At 37.6% G+C, this 20,689-nt stretch overlaps 1 protein-coding gene across 1 annotated transcript in view; it reads left to right on the forward strand.

Moving 5' to 3' along the window:
- The first annotated feature begins 2,652 nt into the window (after positions 1-2,652).
- LOC127532328 (butyrophilin subfamily 3 member A3-like) overlaps positions 2,653-20,689 on the forward strand; it is a 114,324-nt gene continuing 96,287 nt past the window's right edge. Inside the window, exons 1-2 of the mRNA XM_051943928.1 lie at positions 2,653-2,705; positions 6,313-6,406. Of these exons, the coding sequence (XP_051799888.1) occupies positions 2,697-2,705; positions 6,313-6,406 (103 nt within the window). The 5' untranslated portion in view covers positions 2,653-2,696. The remainder of the gene's footprint in view (positions 2,706-6,312; positions 6,407-20,689) is intronic.

The following is a 20,689-nucleotide window of genomic DNA, read 5'->3' on the forward strand; positions in this document are numbered from 1 at the left end:
CTGAACAAAACATTTCTGAGATCCTCATAGAAAGAACAATACAACAAAAAATGAGACTCACTCTCAACTTCTCCCACTTTACATCGTCCACAGAGTCTCTCTTCCTCCGGCGTTTGTGAGAACCTTCCAGTCTCTAAGGCCAGAGATAGAATTCCAGTTCTGAGCAATCAGGGATCTCTGGGTCCTTGTCAGATTAGATTTAATGTAAAATTCAGCCTTGAAAGCATCCTTTATCTGAACATAAGTCCGTAACTTGGCTTTAGTCAAAATGTAATTTTTCTACTTTTTTGTAAATTTTGACAATATTTTTGTTTGAATGTCTTTAATATTGCAGAACAAATTGTTATGAAATACATAATGAAGCTGTGCTTTGCTAAAGACTGCTCGCAGCTCTGCAGCCCAGGGAGAGTTAGATTGACTCCAAAGAAAGACCTTTTTCGTTTTTCTATTGTCAGGCATATAAATGATCCGGTTCCACAGTCTAACCATTTCACATTTCCTTAGGATAGATCCAGGAACCCAGCCCATATCGCCACGTGCTGCCAAGACTGGAACAAACTTGTGAACTCCCAAGAAGCATGGGCGTAGGTTTGCATCGGGACGGTAGGGACATCACACTACCAACTTTTCAAGAGGGTCACATTGTCCCCACCAACTTTTAAGCAACCTTATTTGCATTATATAATGAGTTAGTTATATAGGTCATTTTGATTGTCTTCCCATATGTTGTAAGGATAGAATTGACCCTACCATTATTAAGTGAATTATTTTCATTATGTTCAGACCAGGTTCAGACTTACATTTACCCCTTTTCACTTGCTGAATGTGCCGGTCCAATCAAACGTTGATTGGCTGATGACTTGACCCCCCCACCCACCCACCCACACGTACACTCACACAGCCCCGACAGAAATACACAAGAAATAAACATGCCGCCTTCGAAGAGGAGGGATATTAGAAGTTTTTTTTGGCCAGCAGCAGCAGACGACACTGTAAGTAATGTAAAAAGACGTCAATGTTGTGGACGTGGGGAACACACCACTAATGTTGCTACTGAAAGTCCGACCTGCATCAGAGTTAGCATAACATTAAACTGTGTGAACTTGCTAACCTGCAAAACTCGAGTAGGAAGCTGCTTAGAGAGAATTGTCCTCCTGTATGTGTTTTCTACTGTTAACGTTAATTAAACTGTGAGAAATGTAGTGAACTCTGCTGGAAAATATAGAACCAGAAAAACGTGAGCAAGAAGCTGCTTATAGAGAGAGGTCCCAGTCTGTGTTTCACAGGAAAGTGTTGACAGTCAAAAAAAAACAACAAACACATGCTGCTGCTTTTCTTCTGGTTTAGAAGGAAAGAAGGCTAGAGCATGTTGTGACTTTACACTTTTGAAACCAAATGCCGATTAGTGCATTTATTTATTAATGAAAATTTATTTATTTTCTACATTATTTATTTAAAAATATTTTTATTTGCAGCCTATGCAGAGTAGTTTTTGAAAACAAAGATTTGAATCGAATGGTGTATCACCTGAACCAATACACATGAAAGTTAGTATAAGTCAATACAGATTTATTTTGCATCGATCATTTAGCTTATCAATTAATTCGGTTCATATTCGTGAGAAATGTAGCCCTGACCCCCGTTCACCCAATCTGTTTGGTCTTATTAATGTCCCGTCCCCAGCAAAAAGTGTACATGCAGGTTATGCTGTTATATCGTCCCTACCAATGTTGAGACCAAACCTACGCCCTTGCCAAGAAGCAACGTATTGCTCTGTTTTCTACAGCTTCTAAAGCTGGGATTTGTTTGGCCCCACACACACCTGCAGCATAGTTTAACACAGGGGACACACAGGCATCATACAACTGGGTGTATGGACTATATCCAAGATCTTTGCACACTTTTAACTTATTTATCACAGACCCCAAAGCTCTGCTGGCTGAAGCTGCCAGGATTTCAACTCCATCAAAATTCATAAACTCATCAAATGTAAACCCTAAATATTTATAGTGAGTAACATACTCCAGATTCATATTATCAAATTTTAACACTCTTGTGCTACACGGAGCAGATCTTTTCCTAAAATACATTAGAGTTTTTGCTTGATTTATAACAAATCTCCATCTACAGCACCAGTTATGTAAAACATTTAACATTGTCTGTAAATCCTCAGCTGTCTCAGCCAGCAGTACAACATCATCAGCATAGAGTAGGATGCCTACAGTCACACTGTCCAGGTGTATACCGAGGTTCAGATGTTTGGTTTCCAGAGCCAAATCATTTATAAATAAAGAAAACAGGCCTGGGGATAAAACATCTGCTTGTTTTACACCAAAGGGAATTGGGAGCCACTCAGTCTGCTCTTCATTCACCTGCACACATCCTACACAGTTTGCAAACAGAGACTTCAATGCATGATAGAACTTTCTATCAACTCCCGTTTGAAGAAGCTTCAAACATAACAGATCCCTGTCCACCCAATCAAAGGCTAAGTATATTTTGAGTGAAATCATCCTTTAAACCGTAAGTTGTGTACTTCAGTGATCATCTGTTGTAGCAGGTGGTTCTGTCTATAAATAATGCTCTAAACGTGCAGCTCTGAGAGTGCAGCTTCCGGAACTGATGTAGAGGGAGGTTCAGAGTTAGAAAAAAAAACTCTTCTAGCTGATATCAGAAATGAGGAAACGCTTGCAGTCATGACTGAGGTAGGTCTGTTATGTTAAATGAAGTCTTACTGCAAAGCTTTTCAGAGCTTCAATCAGAGGGAAATCATCTCTTTCTTAGATATACAAGTTGTAAACAGTGTTTTAGAAAGTGTACAGAATGACAAAGTTTTTGGAGCTGATATGCAAAGTTTCACTGCTGCAAACTGAATATTAACTCTTGAACTGTGGTGGTTTGACACAGGGGCCAACATGGACCAGTGTCTCTGTCCAAACGTCACTAAATGATTCATAAACGGATCACTTTATAACGTGATCAGCGCTAGATCTGAAACCGAAAGTAAAGAGCCTCACCCAGACTGTAGCTGTGTGTCGGTGCTGTCTGCCTCCTGGACATCTGGTTCTGGTTTGATACAGATTTTAGAGAAAGGAGGAGCTGCTTTTTAAACACGCACAAGTTAGCAGAATGATTCCACTTCGTAAAGTGATTTGTTGCAAAACATAACCTCTTTCCTGCTGTTTTTCTCCGACATTGAAATCACGTTTGTAAATGTCTGGTCTCGCGATGTTTAATAAAGTAATGAACAATATAAACCTGAGCTAAGCATGGATGCCTAACATTACCTGTAAAATGAGATGTATGCTGCCTCTACGGGTTTTCTCTAATTGTAGACCAGACAAGGACATTGCATGCGTTTGTTTTTTTTTACTCCAAATGAATAAGTTAAAGCAGCGAGGTCCTGTCAAGGTGTAGAGAGCTGAGGAGCAGGAAGAGGGAGAACCAGAGGAGTTAAAGGAGGATGGAGAGGAGGTAAAGAAAGTTCTAGAGAGGAGGAGGAAAACATGCAGGGACAGAGAGAAACCACCAGAGGGACATTAAGGAGATTAATCACCATCAGCTCTGTGATGTAGGAAGTGTGTTTGATAGGGTCATTACAATTTATAGTACTGAGTGTCCATAAAACGTTGTTTTTGTACTGTAAATTCTTAGTTTTTGTGTGTGTCATTGATATCTGAATCTTGTGTTAATACATACATACACACACACACACACACACACACACACACACACATATCGTATGAAAACAGATTGAATTTGTTGATTTTTAACTTTTTGAATGTCCTTGAACTACTTATGCTGATGTTATGCGCAATACAGTGGAAACAAACCCCAGCTGAATCCAGGCTTTAAATCATCAGAATAACTTTTTCTATTTGTTCCATTTAAATTTTTGTCATAAATTTTAAATTATAAACACATATATGTCTATTCATTGATTCAACTGTCAACCACAATTTTATTTGAATTGAAGAACTTCACTTTTGTCAAATATTGCCATTTGACAAGTGTGATGATTGGGATTAATTAATTACAAAGCCGACAATTCATTACATTATTTTTTTAAATCGTATCCCACCACTAATGTCTCTCTGTCTGTCTGTCTCTCTGTCTGTCTGTCTGTCTGTCTGTCTGTCTGTCTGTCTGTCCTTAGGCCAATTTGGTGTGACCTTCATCCATGGCTATTCTTTCATGAGGGACTTCACATATTGCTACGATGCAGACATTTTAGCTTCCAAATGCTCCAGACACTCTTTTTGTCTCAATACCTGGCTATAGGAACTGGAAAAAAGCTACTGAGAGAGAAGGGGGGTTTTCAGGACATGCAAAGTCTGAGCAGAACAAGTGGAGGAACTATCAGAGCTGTTAAAACTGATGCAACACTGTCACAGGTCCTTAACAACAAACACAGGAAATAATGACTTCCTCAGGAAATGCTGTTACTGAGAGCGACTCGAAACAGAGCACAAAGATTTTAAATGACAGGAAACCAAACCACTTTTATTAAATGTGATTGATTTAAAATAGAATAGAACAGAATAGAACAGAATAGAATACAATAGAATAGAATAGCTTTATATCATTGTACACAAAACTTGTACAACAAAACTGTTGGGAGTTTCTCCTCATAGTGCCCTTAAAAATACAAATATGGAATATGCATGACATAATTAAAGTAATGAATAGAACACTAAAAGTCTGCATGAACACACACTCATGTTGCACTGTCCCATGTTTGATCAAGAGAAAATAGTCCAGAAGTATCCATGGGGGTCACTCCTTTGAGTTTAAAAGTCTAATTTCCCACAAATTAAAACTGTTCCTCATCCAGTTTGCCCAGCATGCAGTGTTTCTGAAGAGACTGGTGCTGGTCAAAGTTTGGAGGGAGGCAGGACCTGAGGTGGAGAAGGACGAGCCTCTGAAAGCACTTCATAACCACAGATGTTAGTACCACTGGTCTGTAGTGGTTTAGGCAGCTGATGGTGGTTATTTTGGAGACAGGGACGATGGTGGCTGCTTTCAGGCAGGATGGGACAGTAGTCTGTTTCTGGGAGCTGTTGAAGATCCTCATCAGGACTTCTGTCAGTTGGTCATCACAGACCTTCAGCACATTGTCCAGTACTCCATCTGGTCCTGCTGCTTTGTGTGGGTTTACAGCCTTCAGCAGGACTCTGACATGATGTTCTGGAGTCAGGGTTAGGGTTAGGGTTAGGGTTAGGTCAGAGGAGCAGAGTTACTGATGTTCCACATTTCAACACTGGTCCTGATAACCTCATTGTTTCAGTAGATGCATTTGTTGTGAAAAATAAACTTTTGTTTGATTTTAGTTCAAAGTAGAATAAAGTTTTTAGTTATGAAATATTATTCTCATTTTTAATGTGTTCCTGTGATAAAACACTGGTCCCACCTTGGCCCTCCCTGTAAAATTTGTCTAGAACCACCACTGATGTTTAACCTGTGAAAAACTAATGATTGATGAAAGATTAAGATAAAATGAAGAAAACAAGAACTCCTCTGACCACAAACTATGAATTGTAATATAAATTAATGGGGAAAAAATATGATTTACAGTTAGCTTCTACATAAAAAGAAATGTTTTCTGTGATCTAAAGGTCTATCTGCTGTTTTTTATGTAAATTTTATTCAAATTTCTTGAGCGTTTTCTAAAAAATAAGTAAAAGAGGTAAATCCCCAACTAACAATGAATTGCTCAGTGTAGCTGTTTGACAGTCTATTTCACTGTACTGGAACTATCTGTCATGTAGTTATCATGATGTTTTTGGGGCTTTTTCATGTCATTTCATGCGTTGTCTTTAAAAACAACAACTTTTATCCTTAAACAGACATATTTATTTCATTTATTAAGGCAAAAAATGACCTAAAACCTTGAAAAAATGAAGAAAAGACACAAAATATGTACAATCTCTACATATGTTTCAGTAGAAGTGACATTTCCCTTCAATTTTATTGCATTTAAGTGAATGTTCTTTAGGAATATTGATGGTTCTAAAAGATATCCAGCTCAAAAGTACTCTGTTTTACAAACTGCAAACTTACATTCTGATATTACAGAACACACCTTTAAGAGCATTGATCAGTCTTAAATAAGAATAAAAATAAGGTAATTGATGATTCTACAATAATTAGTGTCTTCAAGATCTGGAAACTTAAAGTGTTTTATCTGATCCAGATGTTGGAGATCTTTGATGATCTAGAATCTGATTGGTGGATGACTTATGTTGCTCAGATGTACAATGATATTTCCAATCAGTATGTTCCTTGGTACATTTAACATGTGATTTATTTCAGTTTTCAGAACTTCATGATGCTTCGTCTAAACCATGGACTCAGCTCAGTTCCTTCACAGCTTTAGTTTTCCTTCTTCTAACACAAAACTGTTCAGGTAACCGACACACACCATCAAAATGTACATTTAAATACAAAGATGATTAAATATGGAAGCTGCTCAGTAACATCTTATAGAAGAACGTTCTAAAATATGTTTCCTCAACAAAAACGCCACTAGTAGTCATTTGTTTCCTCCCTTTAAAAGCTGTAAAATCCCAACCTGCTTTTCTCCAGGTCTTTCCCAGGTTGTCGGTCCGTCTCAGCCGGTCCTGGCAAAAGTTGGTGATGACGTTCTTTTGTCGTGTCGGCTGGAACCTGCTGTCGATGCTTCAGACATGTCCATAGAGTGGTCCAGAGAAGACCTAGACCCTTCATATGTCTATGTGTGGTGGGATAAAGAGGAACTGGAAAGTTCAAAGCATCCTGATTATAAAGGAAGAACATCATTGTTATTTAGTAAACTGAAGTTTGGAGACGTTTCACTGAAAATCTCCAAAGTGAAACCGTCTGATGAGGGAAAATACAGATGCTTCATTCCTACACTGGGTGAAGGATCTACTGTTGAACTGGTTGTTGGTAAGTTAATACTGAAAGTTCAAGACTCTGATAATTGAGGTTTGTCAGGTTTTCTAAACATATTTCTGTGTATGATCAGAACAAAGACTGTAGGAATGAGTCAGTGCTCCAGTTTTAGGGTTTGTTTATGAGTGCAGGTCAGACAGAGTGAGAGATTTTACAGTCAGTTAAATGGTTGATCCACATTCCAGCAGTTTCTCAGGTTTGTTGTTTTCCATGTCATCATCTCTGTGGAGGTGGTTTCCATTGTTCTGATAAAGTTAAAGCAAAACCTCAACCTCAGAAGCTCCTCCCTTGCAGGAAAACAGTATAAAGGCATCACAGCAGCAGCATTTTACAATCTAAAGCTACTTTATAGCACCAGAAGGTTCACATGTGCTATTTGTCAATGACAAAATAGGTTTCTGTGAATTTTGATATAATTGTTCTGGTTTATTCAGATCTCCTTCAGACTAGATTCTCTACATATGTAGTTTATAGATTCATACAGTGACCTCAGAAGATGTGTTCTTTTCTTTGTCTCATCAGTCTACACTCACTGTAAACATATTGTCACTGTTTTGGGGCAAATATTTTACAGTTTCAAGCACTAAAGTCTCTCATTTACAAAATAATTCAGACTCTTTGTTGTAGCTCCAGATTGCAGTCAGTTTTTAATCATCCTTCAGATGAATCTAGAACTAGACTGGAGTCCACTGTAGCAAACTGAACTGACTGGACATAGTTTAAGTTGAAGGAAGTTTCTGTTGTTGATCAAACCATGGTGAGGTAAAGATCAGAGAAGAGGATAAAACCATTTCTAAATAGTTTCCAGGAGCCTGGAGGCCTCAATAACTGAAAACTATCAGGACTCTTGATGGCATTAGCTGTTCAACCAAACTGATAAAATGAGAAAGTTCTGTTCAAGGAAGCCAGCAGTCCCTTTAACAGAGCTTATCCAAGAAGGCTTGAAACTTTAACTACCAGCATCTATTTCTCATTTATTTTATTGCTTTGTTGTTCATATGTTAGATGAAGCAGGATTCAGCAAACAGGTAACCTGAAAATTGAGAAAAAGTTTTTCACCATGTTCTAAGAAGTTGGAATTTAAACCAAACTATTAAAATGTCCTCAACCTAACCAAACAGTTTTGGTGCATAAACTCAACTAAGTCTCTAATCAGTAGCTATTGTTTTAAACGTGATATTTTCCTGAGCCTGAGTAGTTTTGGTGCCTAGATCTAATCAAACTAATGAAAATTATAGAAAAATCCAACAACAATGGTCCCACATAGGATGTAAACTCAGTCTCCATGTGGAAGGTCTTGTTGTTGACCTTTAGTCCCCTCATACTTCTTCAATCAACCCAGTATACTCAACATTACATTCCTTTACATCTCAGCTATATTCTAAGTAAAATTTTTTCAATGTAATTTCTGACCTGTAATATTAAAGGAGGAAAAGGCAACCAGGAAGTCCAAGTTAGAATATGGAACAATACTGGAAAATGGAAGCATCAAAGAGCAACAAGATTTTTATCAAAAAGATGGTAATCCATGTCACAACTTTCAGTTTTGCCTTGATTTTTGATTCAGTTTAGGTAAGGAAATAAAAAAAAGTATGAGGTTACAAATCAGCACACTTAATCAGACATTCTTTACAGATTGGAAATTTGGTTTAGTTTAATCATCAGGGTTTGGGGAAAAATCATCTTTTGGGGAAAAATCATGGTTTGGGCTACAATGCAAATCTTTTACTCCATATTTTTGTCCCAATGTAATATATGACTGGTTGACTGAAAAAAAGCAAAAATGAAGCATTAAAATACATGACAAAGATGATTGTGAAAAAGTTGATTTGTGATACATGAAAAACAAATGTAATTTGGCAGAAAAAGTTCTCCTCAACCAGAGTAGACAGACATGGATTCATGGTCCAGGTAGTTTGTATTTAACTTGACAAAATCTGTAGTTCACTTTATATGAAATGTCTCATTATTTCATGTTTTATGATTTCTGGTGATTTCTTAGAGTCCAGGTCCAGTTACATCTGGAAGATTCTTGGTTTTGCTGCAATCTTCATCCTGTCAATTCTAGCAGCTGTTCTTCTTTTTTACATAATAAGTAAGTCACACTGACAAAAACACAACAAAACAATAAAACTCTTGACCATGACAAAATATTGATGCTTTAATGGAAACTGAAATGAGAGGTTTCATTTTATTCTGTACAACTATCTGAATTATCATTCTTTCTATATTTAAATACTGATGATTTTATTTTTCTCAAAGGGACAATGAAGACTTTGGAAAAGAGAGTTCAACAAGTAAGTAGAGAAACAAAGTTTCACTGCTGGTAGATGAAGAAAGACACCAAGATCAGGAGATGACAGAAAGTAAAGTCAAGTTTGATGTAAACAAACAATTGTGGAACTAGAAAAGCACTTGGAGAGCGCATACCTCCGCCATCCCGTTTGTCTGTCTGTCCGTCTGCGTGTCTGTGTGTGTGTGTCTGTCTCTTTGTCTGTTAACAGCATAACTCAAAAAGTCATGGACGGCCATCTCTCAATTGTCCTTCGACCTTCAAAAAATTCCTGGATCCAGACGGTGATTCGGATCACCTCCAAAATCTAATCGATTCTTACTCATGCTCTTCCGGACATCCTGTAAAAATTTGGTGAAAATCCATCCATGACTTTTTGAGTTATGCTGTTAACAGACAGACAGACAGACAGACAGACAGACAGACACACACACACACACACACACACAGACGGACAGACAGACAAACAAACTCCGGTGATTACATAACCTCCTGGCGGAGGTAATAAAGGAAGAAGGTTTGTGTCTCTAAAGCAGATCAGACGTCAGTATTCAAGCTCTGACAGGAAGACAAGTAAAGAATCTGGACAGTGGAGAAGAAAAACCAGATGTAGTTTATCAATGAACAGAGGAAGTGGTTCAATACAGAAACAGAGAAGAACAACAGCTTTAGCAAACTTCAGTAGAGATCAAAGAAAGTTTATATTCAATAGAAACTCACAAGTTTGTATTTAATAGCGACATATTTGTTGTAACCAAAGAGTGTGAACCTGAACAGACGATCAGTAACTAAAGAGCAGGAGTCAAAGAAGCAGTAAAAAGAAGTTAATGGTTGTATGTAAAGAAACAGCAGCTTCTGGATGAAAAACACAAGATGGAGACTGAACTGTAGATTCTGTTGAGTTTTGATATCAGGATTTCTACTGTTGTTCTCTGTTTATTTTTTTCCCATTGATTGAGGATCTACTTCTCCAACCTTTGTTCTGTCACTGAACCAAAGTGTTGTAAAAGAGAAAATCAATGAACATTTCTCACATCTGGAACTTCTTCATGTCTGTTTTTACTTTTGAATCTCACCATCCTGATGTTTCTGAGTCAAATAACTGACATGTCCACTCAACATTACATCATGATGTAATGTTGATAAAATTAATGAAATGATGTAAAGATTGAACACAAGCAATGATTTTCTATTTATCGATTTTAAATCTGAGCATAAATCAGTCAGTGAAGGTCAGTAAAAGGAAGTAAAGTTTGGAAACATTGTGGTGTCACTTCCACTGCAGAAACATCCACATCCATCATTCTGAAAGCAACAATTATCTTCCTATACCACTAAACTACATTCTCATTTTTCACACAAATCTATTTTCTCACTAGAATTCTCAGACTGTGACGTTGTAGGAAAAGTTTAGAGTTTGAAAGAGCCACAAAGTTTCCTGAAGAAGACATAAAACAGAAACAGGACTTTCATCCAGGAGACCAGGATTCATGTTCCATGTGGAACCTTTATTCTGACACTTTGGTTTCACTTTCATTCACTGCTTGGTTACATTTCTGCAACCAGAACTCTGCAGTTAGAAAAACACCATGATTTGGGATCAAATATGAACCTTTCAGAACATGTTTGAAGACTTTCCTCCATTTTCTCTGTTACCAGGTTGACAAGAAATAAAAGAAAAGATGTTGATTAGAAACATATTAGTGAGAATCAAACATGTAGTTTAGTTAAATATGAACATGATTGTTGAGAGACAGAGTTACCTGAATTAAAATAAGGTGATAAAGTGAATGTTCCAAGCAGCTGGTTCAGAGAAGAACTTACTCACCATCTAAAGCTACAGAAACAGAGATTTAAGCAGAACTCAGCTATGTTACATGAACATGCTTTTAATGAGTCTCCAACCAATCAGAAGTCACACATTAATGTCATGTACAGATGTGTTCAGATAAATATATTGTTTTGTCTCTCTCTTGTTTCCAGTATAAGGATGAGAAGCTCAAGTCAATGGAGACTGAGAGGAAACTGAATAATAAGATCCAGAACATGAACAAGGAGGTTGATGTTTTCTCTCAAATCATTTATCTGCTCTCATCTCTCTTCTCTTTTCATATAATACTGGTCTGTTGTTGAGACCAAAACAACTTCAAATATCCAGAAGAACAAGACAACAAACAGCTGTTTTCAGATTCAGCTTCAGTTCCACTGTGCTCTCTAATTCTGATTTTGTTTTCATGTTTGGTGAAAAAATGAAACTAGTTCCCAGACAAAATGGAACAAGTTTGAAATCAGTTTCTTCTAAGGTGAACATTCTTCTTTAAAATCAGAAACTAAAACAGAACATGTGTTTGTTTATTTGCAGCTGGATGAAATGAACTTTGATACCAACTCTGACCCTACTGGGAGTGATGAGAAGAATCAACAGGAAGAGGTGAATGTCACCATCAAAACCTTTTTCAATCACATAACTGATATGTCTACTGAACTCACTGTGATGTAAAGTTCTAGCAGGAAAGTTAACTAGTTCACTGTTTATCAGATTAATGAAACGTCGTTAACTTTCTGCAGAATCAGATCAAAATGTTAAATTTATGGAAACTATTAACAGTGAAAGTGACTGGTGTCTATGAACTGAGTTACATTTGAGCATAAATCTAAATGATCTTGAACACAGAATAAACTTCAACAGTCCAGTTTGGTTCACTGTTACTTTCTGCTATAAACCACTAAAGAAACATCAACATCCATCAGTCTGAAAGTCCAATAATGTGACAAACACACAGAAGAAGTCACCATCTAAAGCTACAGAAACAGAGATTTAAGCAGAACTCAGCTATGTTACATGAACATGCTTTTAATGAGTCTCCAACCAGTCAGAAGAAGGAATCTTTCCACCAATCATGTCATGTGTATCTGTGCTTCAATACATAAACTGTCTTTTTATTCTGTCTCCAGTTAGAGAAGCTCCAGGATGAGAAGCAGAAGTGGATGAAGACTGTTGTAAACCTGAAGACAGAACTCCAGAACATGAACCAGGAGGTTTATCTGCTGCCATCTCTCTTCTGTCTCTTTTCAGATGAAACTGATTTGTTGTTGGGAACAAGACAACTTTAAACATCCATAAAAACTCATTTAAACATTTAATAAGTGAGACTGAAGTCAAGTTTGACTGCAGCAAAGTTTAATGTGATCACATTCCTCCTGTGTTAATGTGTTACTGAGCAGCAGGTTTAATGTTCATAGAAATATCAGACTTATTATCAGACTATTAGACATTTAATCTGAACTCAACCTGGAAGGAATCACTGAAACACAGAAATCATTAATTTAGGTTCTTTCATAGATCAGATTTTATTAGCCATGTCCCTGTAATGTGACTGTATAAACAGATGGGGGTCCCCACTCTGTCAGTGAAACCTGCCTCCACACACCTGAATAACTGACCTGTGTGTTGTCTCTCAGCTGAAGCTGGCAGGACCCATAACTGTAGAAGAGGTCCATAAATGGGGCTTCTACGTCCGTCTCAAGAACATTTCCTCTGAGGTAATTTTGTTTACATGTAGATGAACCTTCTGAATACTGTGAAAACATGTACAATAAGTTTTATATCAATATGATGATCAAATATATCCACAGATATTCTAAATGGTCCATTACAGTTTTTCTCAATTGATCAGACACTAACTTCCATTCTCTGCACACATTTCTCATAAACAGGACTCTGCTGTCCAAATGTTGGACACTATTCATGGTTTACACACAGTTTCCAAAACTCTTGCACTCTTTTTGCAAAAGACTGAACATGTTTTTTGCTCATTTGAACACACTTTTTCACTCATAGCACACATTTTTCAAAAAGTGAACACTAGGAAGCAGAATTGGGAACAGAACTGAACTGTTCCAACACTGCTGTCACAATTACAGTTTTCCTCTATTGCTAAGACACATTTCTGGAAAGCTGCTCTCCTTTTCCCTAAACTGTGAACACAAAACCCAGTTTTCAAGCTACATTCACCAAACCTCTGACTCTTCTTGCAAAACCAAACTTTCACCTCAAAACAGTTCAATCTGTGCTCAAAACTGAACTTTGCTGTCAAATCATGCCTCAAGTCAATAAATTAAATACTGAGCAGTCACTAAACACTACATAGAAAAAAGGAAAACACAATGCTCAGGACATGAAGCGGTAGAAATAAATGGTTATTTAGGCTAAATGCATGTTGTAAAACTAAATACCTGGGCATTTGTAACACTTGTACATAGAAAAAAGAATTAGCAAAAAAACATAAATCCTGTGCATTTACATGGAGCACTTGTACATAAAAATAAAACACAAAAATATACAAATGAAGTACAAAGAAAAGAAGTGCATTACTCTGCCACAGCATCATTTCTCTGTACTGGGTCAGACCACAGGACTTCATCTACATCACAGGACACATTTTCTCTGACCAGGAAAAACCACTGTCATGCCGTATCCATGCTGCTCTTCTTAGATTTCTGTCCATTGTAGTGCCTCACAAACCAGTGCTCTGGCTTATATGTACCCTCACATCATTAGCCACAAGTGTGATCAATTCTGAGTTGTTGTGTTCAACCGGTGACGCCTGAGCTTTAACTGTGTTTGACTTTTGCCACCAGTGCTCACCATTATGGAACACAGGTGCATCACAATGACAATGTGTTGACAAGATGTGTCTAAACAGGTGGAAAGGGCTTATGGTTTAGCCAAAAGAGTGACTGATTCAATAAGTGGGTTCAGGCAACTGAGAATTTGGTTCAGACAATAGAGTTTAGTGTTTTAGTAATTGAGAAAAACTGTAACATCAACATGTAAAGAGGTCATCATTTTATTTGTGGACACCATGTATGAAACACACACTGGAGATGATTTAGTTTTTCTACCTTTGGTGTCTAATTTTCCTTCTGCAGGAGATAAAACTGGGAGGCTGGAAGTTAGAACTACAGAGAAACAACAGAAAACCAAACATATTGATGTTTGATGAGTCATTAAAACTTCAGGCTGGAAAGATTCTCACTGTGAGTCTGAACTTTTCACTTTCTGTTACATTTTTACTTTTAAAAACTTCTCATTTTTATTCTGTCTGTAAATCTGTGACTGTTTTATTTACTACATTTACAGATACGGGACCCAGACTGGTTCTTCAAACATCCTGATGATGTTGACCTGCTGTGGTCAGACATGATGTACTGGAGGCCTGAAGACAAACTGCAGATGAAGCTCATCAGCAACAATGGAGAGATCTTCAGACTGCTGTAATGTAAATAAACATGAGAAACATCTTTTTTGTTTCTGCATTCATCAAAGTCAGCCTTTGTGTTTTTAAATATAAAATTCAACTTTTTATCATTTTTGTTTTATTTTCTAAAACTTGTTTTCAAATGTCCATTTTGTATTTTTATCTAATTGTTAAGGAATTGTGTGATGTGGAGAGAAGAATCAGGAGACAGACTCAGAGACTCTCTGAGACTCAGATGCTGATGCTGAGAATAAGGTTTACTGATATCAGGAGAAATGATAGAGAGTAACACAGTGATGAGAGCAGCGGCAGCATCACTTCTGAGGAGTCTCTCTGGCCTTGGCTTTACATGGAGTTGGAGGAATGTCAAATGTAGGTTACAGTCCAAGTATAGTGACATCTTTGTTCATTAATGGACAGTAATATAGTCATGTTTTCTTTACAGCAGTTGTCTCTCACTCACATGTCTTCCTTGGCAGGCGTCTGTCTGTCTCATATTAGGAACAGAGAGTTCATAAACATGTTTACAGCCTCAATTTAGGAGAAACAGGGTAAAGAGTGACAGCCTGTAGAGTAGTTTGGGGTGACTTGGTACCTACACTTGATTTAAGGATCTAAGGTGACTGCAGCTGGCAGAAGTAGCAGCAGATGGGATGTCATAAACTAACAGCTGTGAGGAATTACCTGAGTCATGAGAAAGAGTCATTTTTCCTTCACATTTATTAAATCCATGTTCAGTTCTGTGGAAAACTCATTAGGATTGTTGTTTTATCAAAGTTGTAATGAACAGAAGATACAAAAGAAAAGACCAGAAATATGTACAACATTAAAACAATCAGAACAAAACGTCTTCTACAGGTTAAAGTCAGTTTTTAGCTTCACCTCCTTTTGCTGTTCTTCAAACTTCATGTGTCGACTGTCTTCAGGTTTTCTTCAGTAATCTTGTATTTCATTGAATAAATCTTTTTTTTTGCCACTTAACAGAGTTTTTCTTCAGACTTGAACTGTTTTCTGTTTCTCTCTCTGCAGTGTCAGCTTGTTGTTCTTCTGCTTCCATCTAGAATTCATGGAAAACTGATCCTAGTTTTAATATCAGTTCACATCTGATCCCATCATTTATTATCAGTTACAGGAAATATTTGCAGAAACATGGAGAAAACCTGCTAAATATGTGATCAGCATCTGGATTTGTTCTTTCTCTTGTGTCTTTGTGTCTGATTTCAGTCCTACTCTGCCCCCTGCAGGCTTCATTCAGAATAACACCAAGTTAAACAGAGTCCAGATGTTTTTACTGCCGTTAAAACCAGGAAATCATAGAAAATGAACCTGTTTTTATCAGAGTGTGTCTGTATTCATGTAGAATGTCCTCATCTGGTTTATAGAAAAGCAAACAAACAGTCAGAGTCTGTTAACAGCAGCAGAGATGTTGTGGTTCTGCAGAAAGTCTGTGGAGGTTGTGGTCAAAGTTTGAAGTAGAAGAAAATAAACAGAAAAGATCAAATTCTCCTGAAGATGTTCATTTGTTCAGAGTTTAACAGCAGCTGCTTCAGAACAACAGGTCACATGTGTCCACAAACAGCAAAAGAGTTCAACAGAATTAACAACTAAAATAAATGAAACAGTGAATCCAGACCAAACACATCAGATGGAATGAACTGGTATAAAAATAGAAGAAAACATCCTAGAATGAACAATAGAAGCACGGTGGGATGTCGTCTGCTTCAAACTAACATTTCTTTAATAAGCTTTTTCCTGTGTTGTTGCAGTTTAATTTAATCAGACATGTTTGTAGTTTCTCACTCAAATGCAGCATCACAATGAGGAAAATGCTTCTAAACAAGAGGAACAGAGACAACAAGAACTTCTGTGCAGTCAGACCATGAGGTTCACTGTGTTTGACATTCAGCACAACATTTAGCTGTTTTTCTTCATTTAAATCAACGATTCCAGCAGAAAAGAGCTTCTGCTGGAAGTGAAGTCCATTAGTTTGACACGTTTAAAGGAAATAAAGTCAGAAAATCATCACCTGTCAGAGTCACAGCAGCCGTCTTCCTGCAGCTTAAAGAGGAAACAGACCTCAACAGCTCAACAGACGTGATGAAACTCAAAGGAATCAAAGTGAAGACAGAAGGAAAATGTTTTGTTCACTTCAGATATTCAGGGTTGATGACTGAGCAGGGCTGGAGTGGGACTCATTTTCAGTCCTGGACTTTCATCCCTCAGACCGGCCCACTTTAGATCACGACCTGTTCTTATAAAATCATGTAATTATAACCTTACATGTTGAGGCTACAATAGGGCACTGTTCTGTGAAGCCTTATAATTCAGTGTGTTTTTGTAAATTATTTCCAGATCAGTGCAGTAAGGGTTGTTTCACAATGAGGATTTATTCCAACATGAGTTCACATCTCCAACATTATTCTTTACAACAATATCAGAATCTATATTCTGTTCAAATAAATGTTCACAGACATCCAAACCTTAAAAATGAAATAAAATAAAAATGTTGCACTTTCTAAAAACACTCTCATCTCTTTTTCCTCTGAAAGGAATCAGTTCCATCACAACTTAGATTGAACAAACATGAGAACATCAGTTAAAGGGTAAATCTCCAACACTATTCTCTACAACATCAGAATGTATGAATTATTAAAATACATCCTGTGACTGACAGCAAAATAATCAGAACAACTGATTGATCTTCATGTGTCTCATTCCTAACTTGTGGTTCAGGTTCTGCTGCTGAGCTTCTCCCTTGTTCTCTCTGTTCCAACAGATCATCTGTTCCTTCACTGACAGCAGTAATCCTCTCATCACTACTGGCTCCAGGCTCTGACACTAAATCACATTTGAAAAATGCTCAGAATTCTCCCCTTTTTCCAAAGCCTTCTGATCACTTCAGGTCAGTTTCATTCATGTAGAGCTGAATCATCTTCTCATACAGAGCAGCTCTACTCCATATTCTTCATTAGATTCATTCTAATAATATTCACTCTGGACTTGTGGATCATGGCTGCTGCTTGCTTCTGGATTTCTTCAGACTCTGAGATGCTGCAGGACAAAGTTTCCCAGCATCATACTATTATTTAAATTATTATGTTCTACGCTACAAAGCCACACAATTGAGTTTGAGGACTTGTTGCAACCCGCGGCTCATTTTAGAGAAATAATCGCCGATTTCTGCACATTTATCTGCGTCTGTTTCCAGAGCTTTCCTCTTTTAATTCTTGCTCTTTCTGTTCTCCATCTTTCAAACACCACTGACTGTGTGCACGGACGTGTTACATCAGAGTGAGTCTGCAAACAATAGAGCTGTCAGTGGAGGCGGAGGCAGCACAGAGACAGCGGTACCACAGAATGATCAACCCAGTACCATAACGGAACACCGGGAAAAGTTCCGGTCCTCCCGGTTAAACACTCCGGGTCTGGTCACAGTCATGACTGAGGTAAGTCTGCTCCATGTGACTTTAAATTAAATCTTGAGCGAAGGTTTTTGTTCTCGCTTCCATCAAAGGGAAATCAAAGCCATATTAGCACAGGATTAGTATCACCTGGAAGCATTTTATTTTTTGTTTTTTTATGTCGCATCTTTCTTGGGTGAATTATGGAGGCTGTTGTGGAAATTACTGACAGCATTTTAGGAGCAAATGCAGGAGTAGAACGTAGTGATTTCACTTCGTAAAGTGATTTGATACAGCACATGACCGTGCTGCTGAAGTTTCCCCTCCGACAATGAAATCACATTTGTAAATGTCTGGTCTCCTGTCAGGATGTTCTTAATCCAGTCAGAAATGAGGGGTAGGAAGTTGTGGTCAGTTAGCTGTTTGACAAGAATGTCCAGCAGGATGATAATAAATGTTGAACTGAAATCCACAAAAGCATCCTGACATCGCTGTCCAGTTTCTCTCAGTGGCCTACGGTGGTGTGGAAGGCAGTGGTGATGGTATCAGCTGTTGACCCGTTTGCTTTTTAAGCAAACTGGTGCTGGTCAAAGTTTGGAGGAAGGCAGGACCTGAGGTGGTGAAGGACGAGCCTCTGAAAGCACTTCATAACCACAGATGTTAGTACCACTGGTCTGTAGTGGTTTAGGCAGCTGATGGTGGTTATTTTGGAGACAGGGACGATGGTGGCTGCTTTCAGGCAGGATGGGACAGTAGTCTGTTTCTGGGAGCTGTTGAAGATCCTCATCAGTACTTCTGTCAGTTGGTCATCACAGACCTTCAGCACATTGTCCAGTACTCCATCTGGTCCTGCTGCTTTGTGTGGGTTTACAGCCTTCAGCAGGACTCTGACATGATGTTCTGGAGTTAGGGTTAGGGTTAGAATTAGGGTTAGGGTTAGGGTTAGGTCAGAGGAGCAGAGTTACTGATGTTCCACATTTCAACACTGGTCCTGATAACCTCATTGTTTCAGTAGATGCATTTGTTGTTAAAAAAAACAACAACTTTTGTTTGATTTTAGTTCAAAGTAGAATAAAGTTTTCAGTGCTAAAATATCATTATTCTCATTTTTAATGTGTTCCTGTGATTAAACACTGGTCCCACCTTGGCCCTCCCTGTAAAATTTGTCTAGAACCACCACTGATGTTAAACCTGTAAAAAACTAATGATTGATGTAAGATTAAGATAAAATGAAGAAAACAAGAACTCCTCTGATCGCAAACTATGAATTGTAATATAAATTAATGGAAAAAATATGATGTACAGTTAGCTTCTCCATAAAAAGAAGTGTTTTCTGTGATCAAAAGGTCCATCTGAAGGCACCTGTATAGCTCAATGGGTTAAGCAGGTGAACCACATATAGGAGCTGGTCTCCGACGCAGCGGCCCGGGTTTGATTCCCGCTCCTGGCCCTTTCCTGCATGTCTTCTCCCATTTCCTGTCACTCTCTCACTTAGCCTGTGAAATAAAGCTGAAAAAGGTCCAAAAATAAAATTAAAAAAAAGGTCCATCTGCTGTTTTTGATGTAAATTTTATTCACATTTCTTGAGCATTTTCCGAAAAATAAATAAAACTGGTAAATCCTCAACTAACAATGAATTTCTAAGTATAGCTGTTTGAAAGTCTATTTCACTGTACTGGAATTATCTGTCATCTAGTTATCATGATGCTTTTTGGGGTTTTTTCATGTCATTTCATACATTGTCTTTAAAAACAACAACTTTTATCCTTAAACAGACGTATTTATTTCATTTGTTAAGGCAAAAAAAAAAAAGACCAAAATCTTAAAAAATGTAGAAAAGACACAAAATATGCACAATCCCTACATGTGTTTCAGAAGAAGTGACATTTCCCTTCAATTTTATTGCATTTAAGTGGATGTTCTTTAGGAATATTGATGGTTCAAGAAGATATCCAGCTCAAAATTACCCTGTTTTACAATCTGCAAACTTAATGTACATTCCGATATTACACAACACATCTTTTCAGAGTATTGATCAGTCTGAAATAATAATAAAAATAGGATAATTTAAATGTGAGATCATCGGTCATGAACTCTGATTCTACAATAATTAGTTCTTCATTATCTAGAAAGTTCAAGTGTTTTATCTGATCCAGATGTTGGAGATCTTTGATGATCTAGAATCTGACTGGTGGATGACTTATGTTGCTCAGATGTACAATGATATTTCCAATCAGCATGTTCCTCAGTACATTTAACGTGATTTATTTCAGTTTTCAGAACTTCATGATGCTTCGTCTAAACCATCCTTCACAGCTTTAGTTTTCCTTCTTCTGACACAAAACTGTACAGGTAACCAACACACACCATCAAAATGTACATTTAAACACAAAGATGATTAAATATTGAAGCTGCTCAGTAACATCTTATGGAAGAAAAAGCAACTAGTAGGGTCATTCTGTGTGGTTTCACCAGATGGTGGTTGCTGCACCGTTTTCAAATTAGTCTTAAATTTGTATGCCATTAGATAGTCACAAAAGTACTTTCTATGCAAAATTGTAGGTCTGTAGCTCAAATAGTTTCCGAGTTGTGGGGGTCTGAAATTTTCAGAATTTGGGCGATAAAAAGCCTCGCCAGCGTTTTTTGCATCTTTAAGTGGTTATTTCTCAGCCTCTAGACATACCAGAGAGCTATGAGTTGGTAAACAAGGCCTCTGCATGTAGCTAGTGCCCCACAAACATCCCCAGGTGTTTCCCTACACTCTGCAGGCCATGGGGGCTTGCTAAAAATGCTAAAAAATT

Source organism: Acanthochromis polyacanthus, chromosome 23 (genome assembly GCF_021347895.1).
Source record: "Acanthochromis polyacanthus isolate Apoly-LR-REF ecotype Palm Island chromosome 23, KAUST_Apoly_ChrSc, whole genome shotgun sequence".
NCBI lineage: Eukaryota > Metazoa > Chordata > Actinopteri > Pomacentridae > Acanthochromis > Acanthochromis polyacanthus.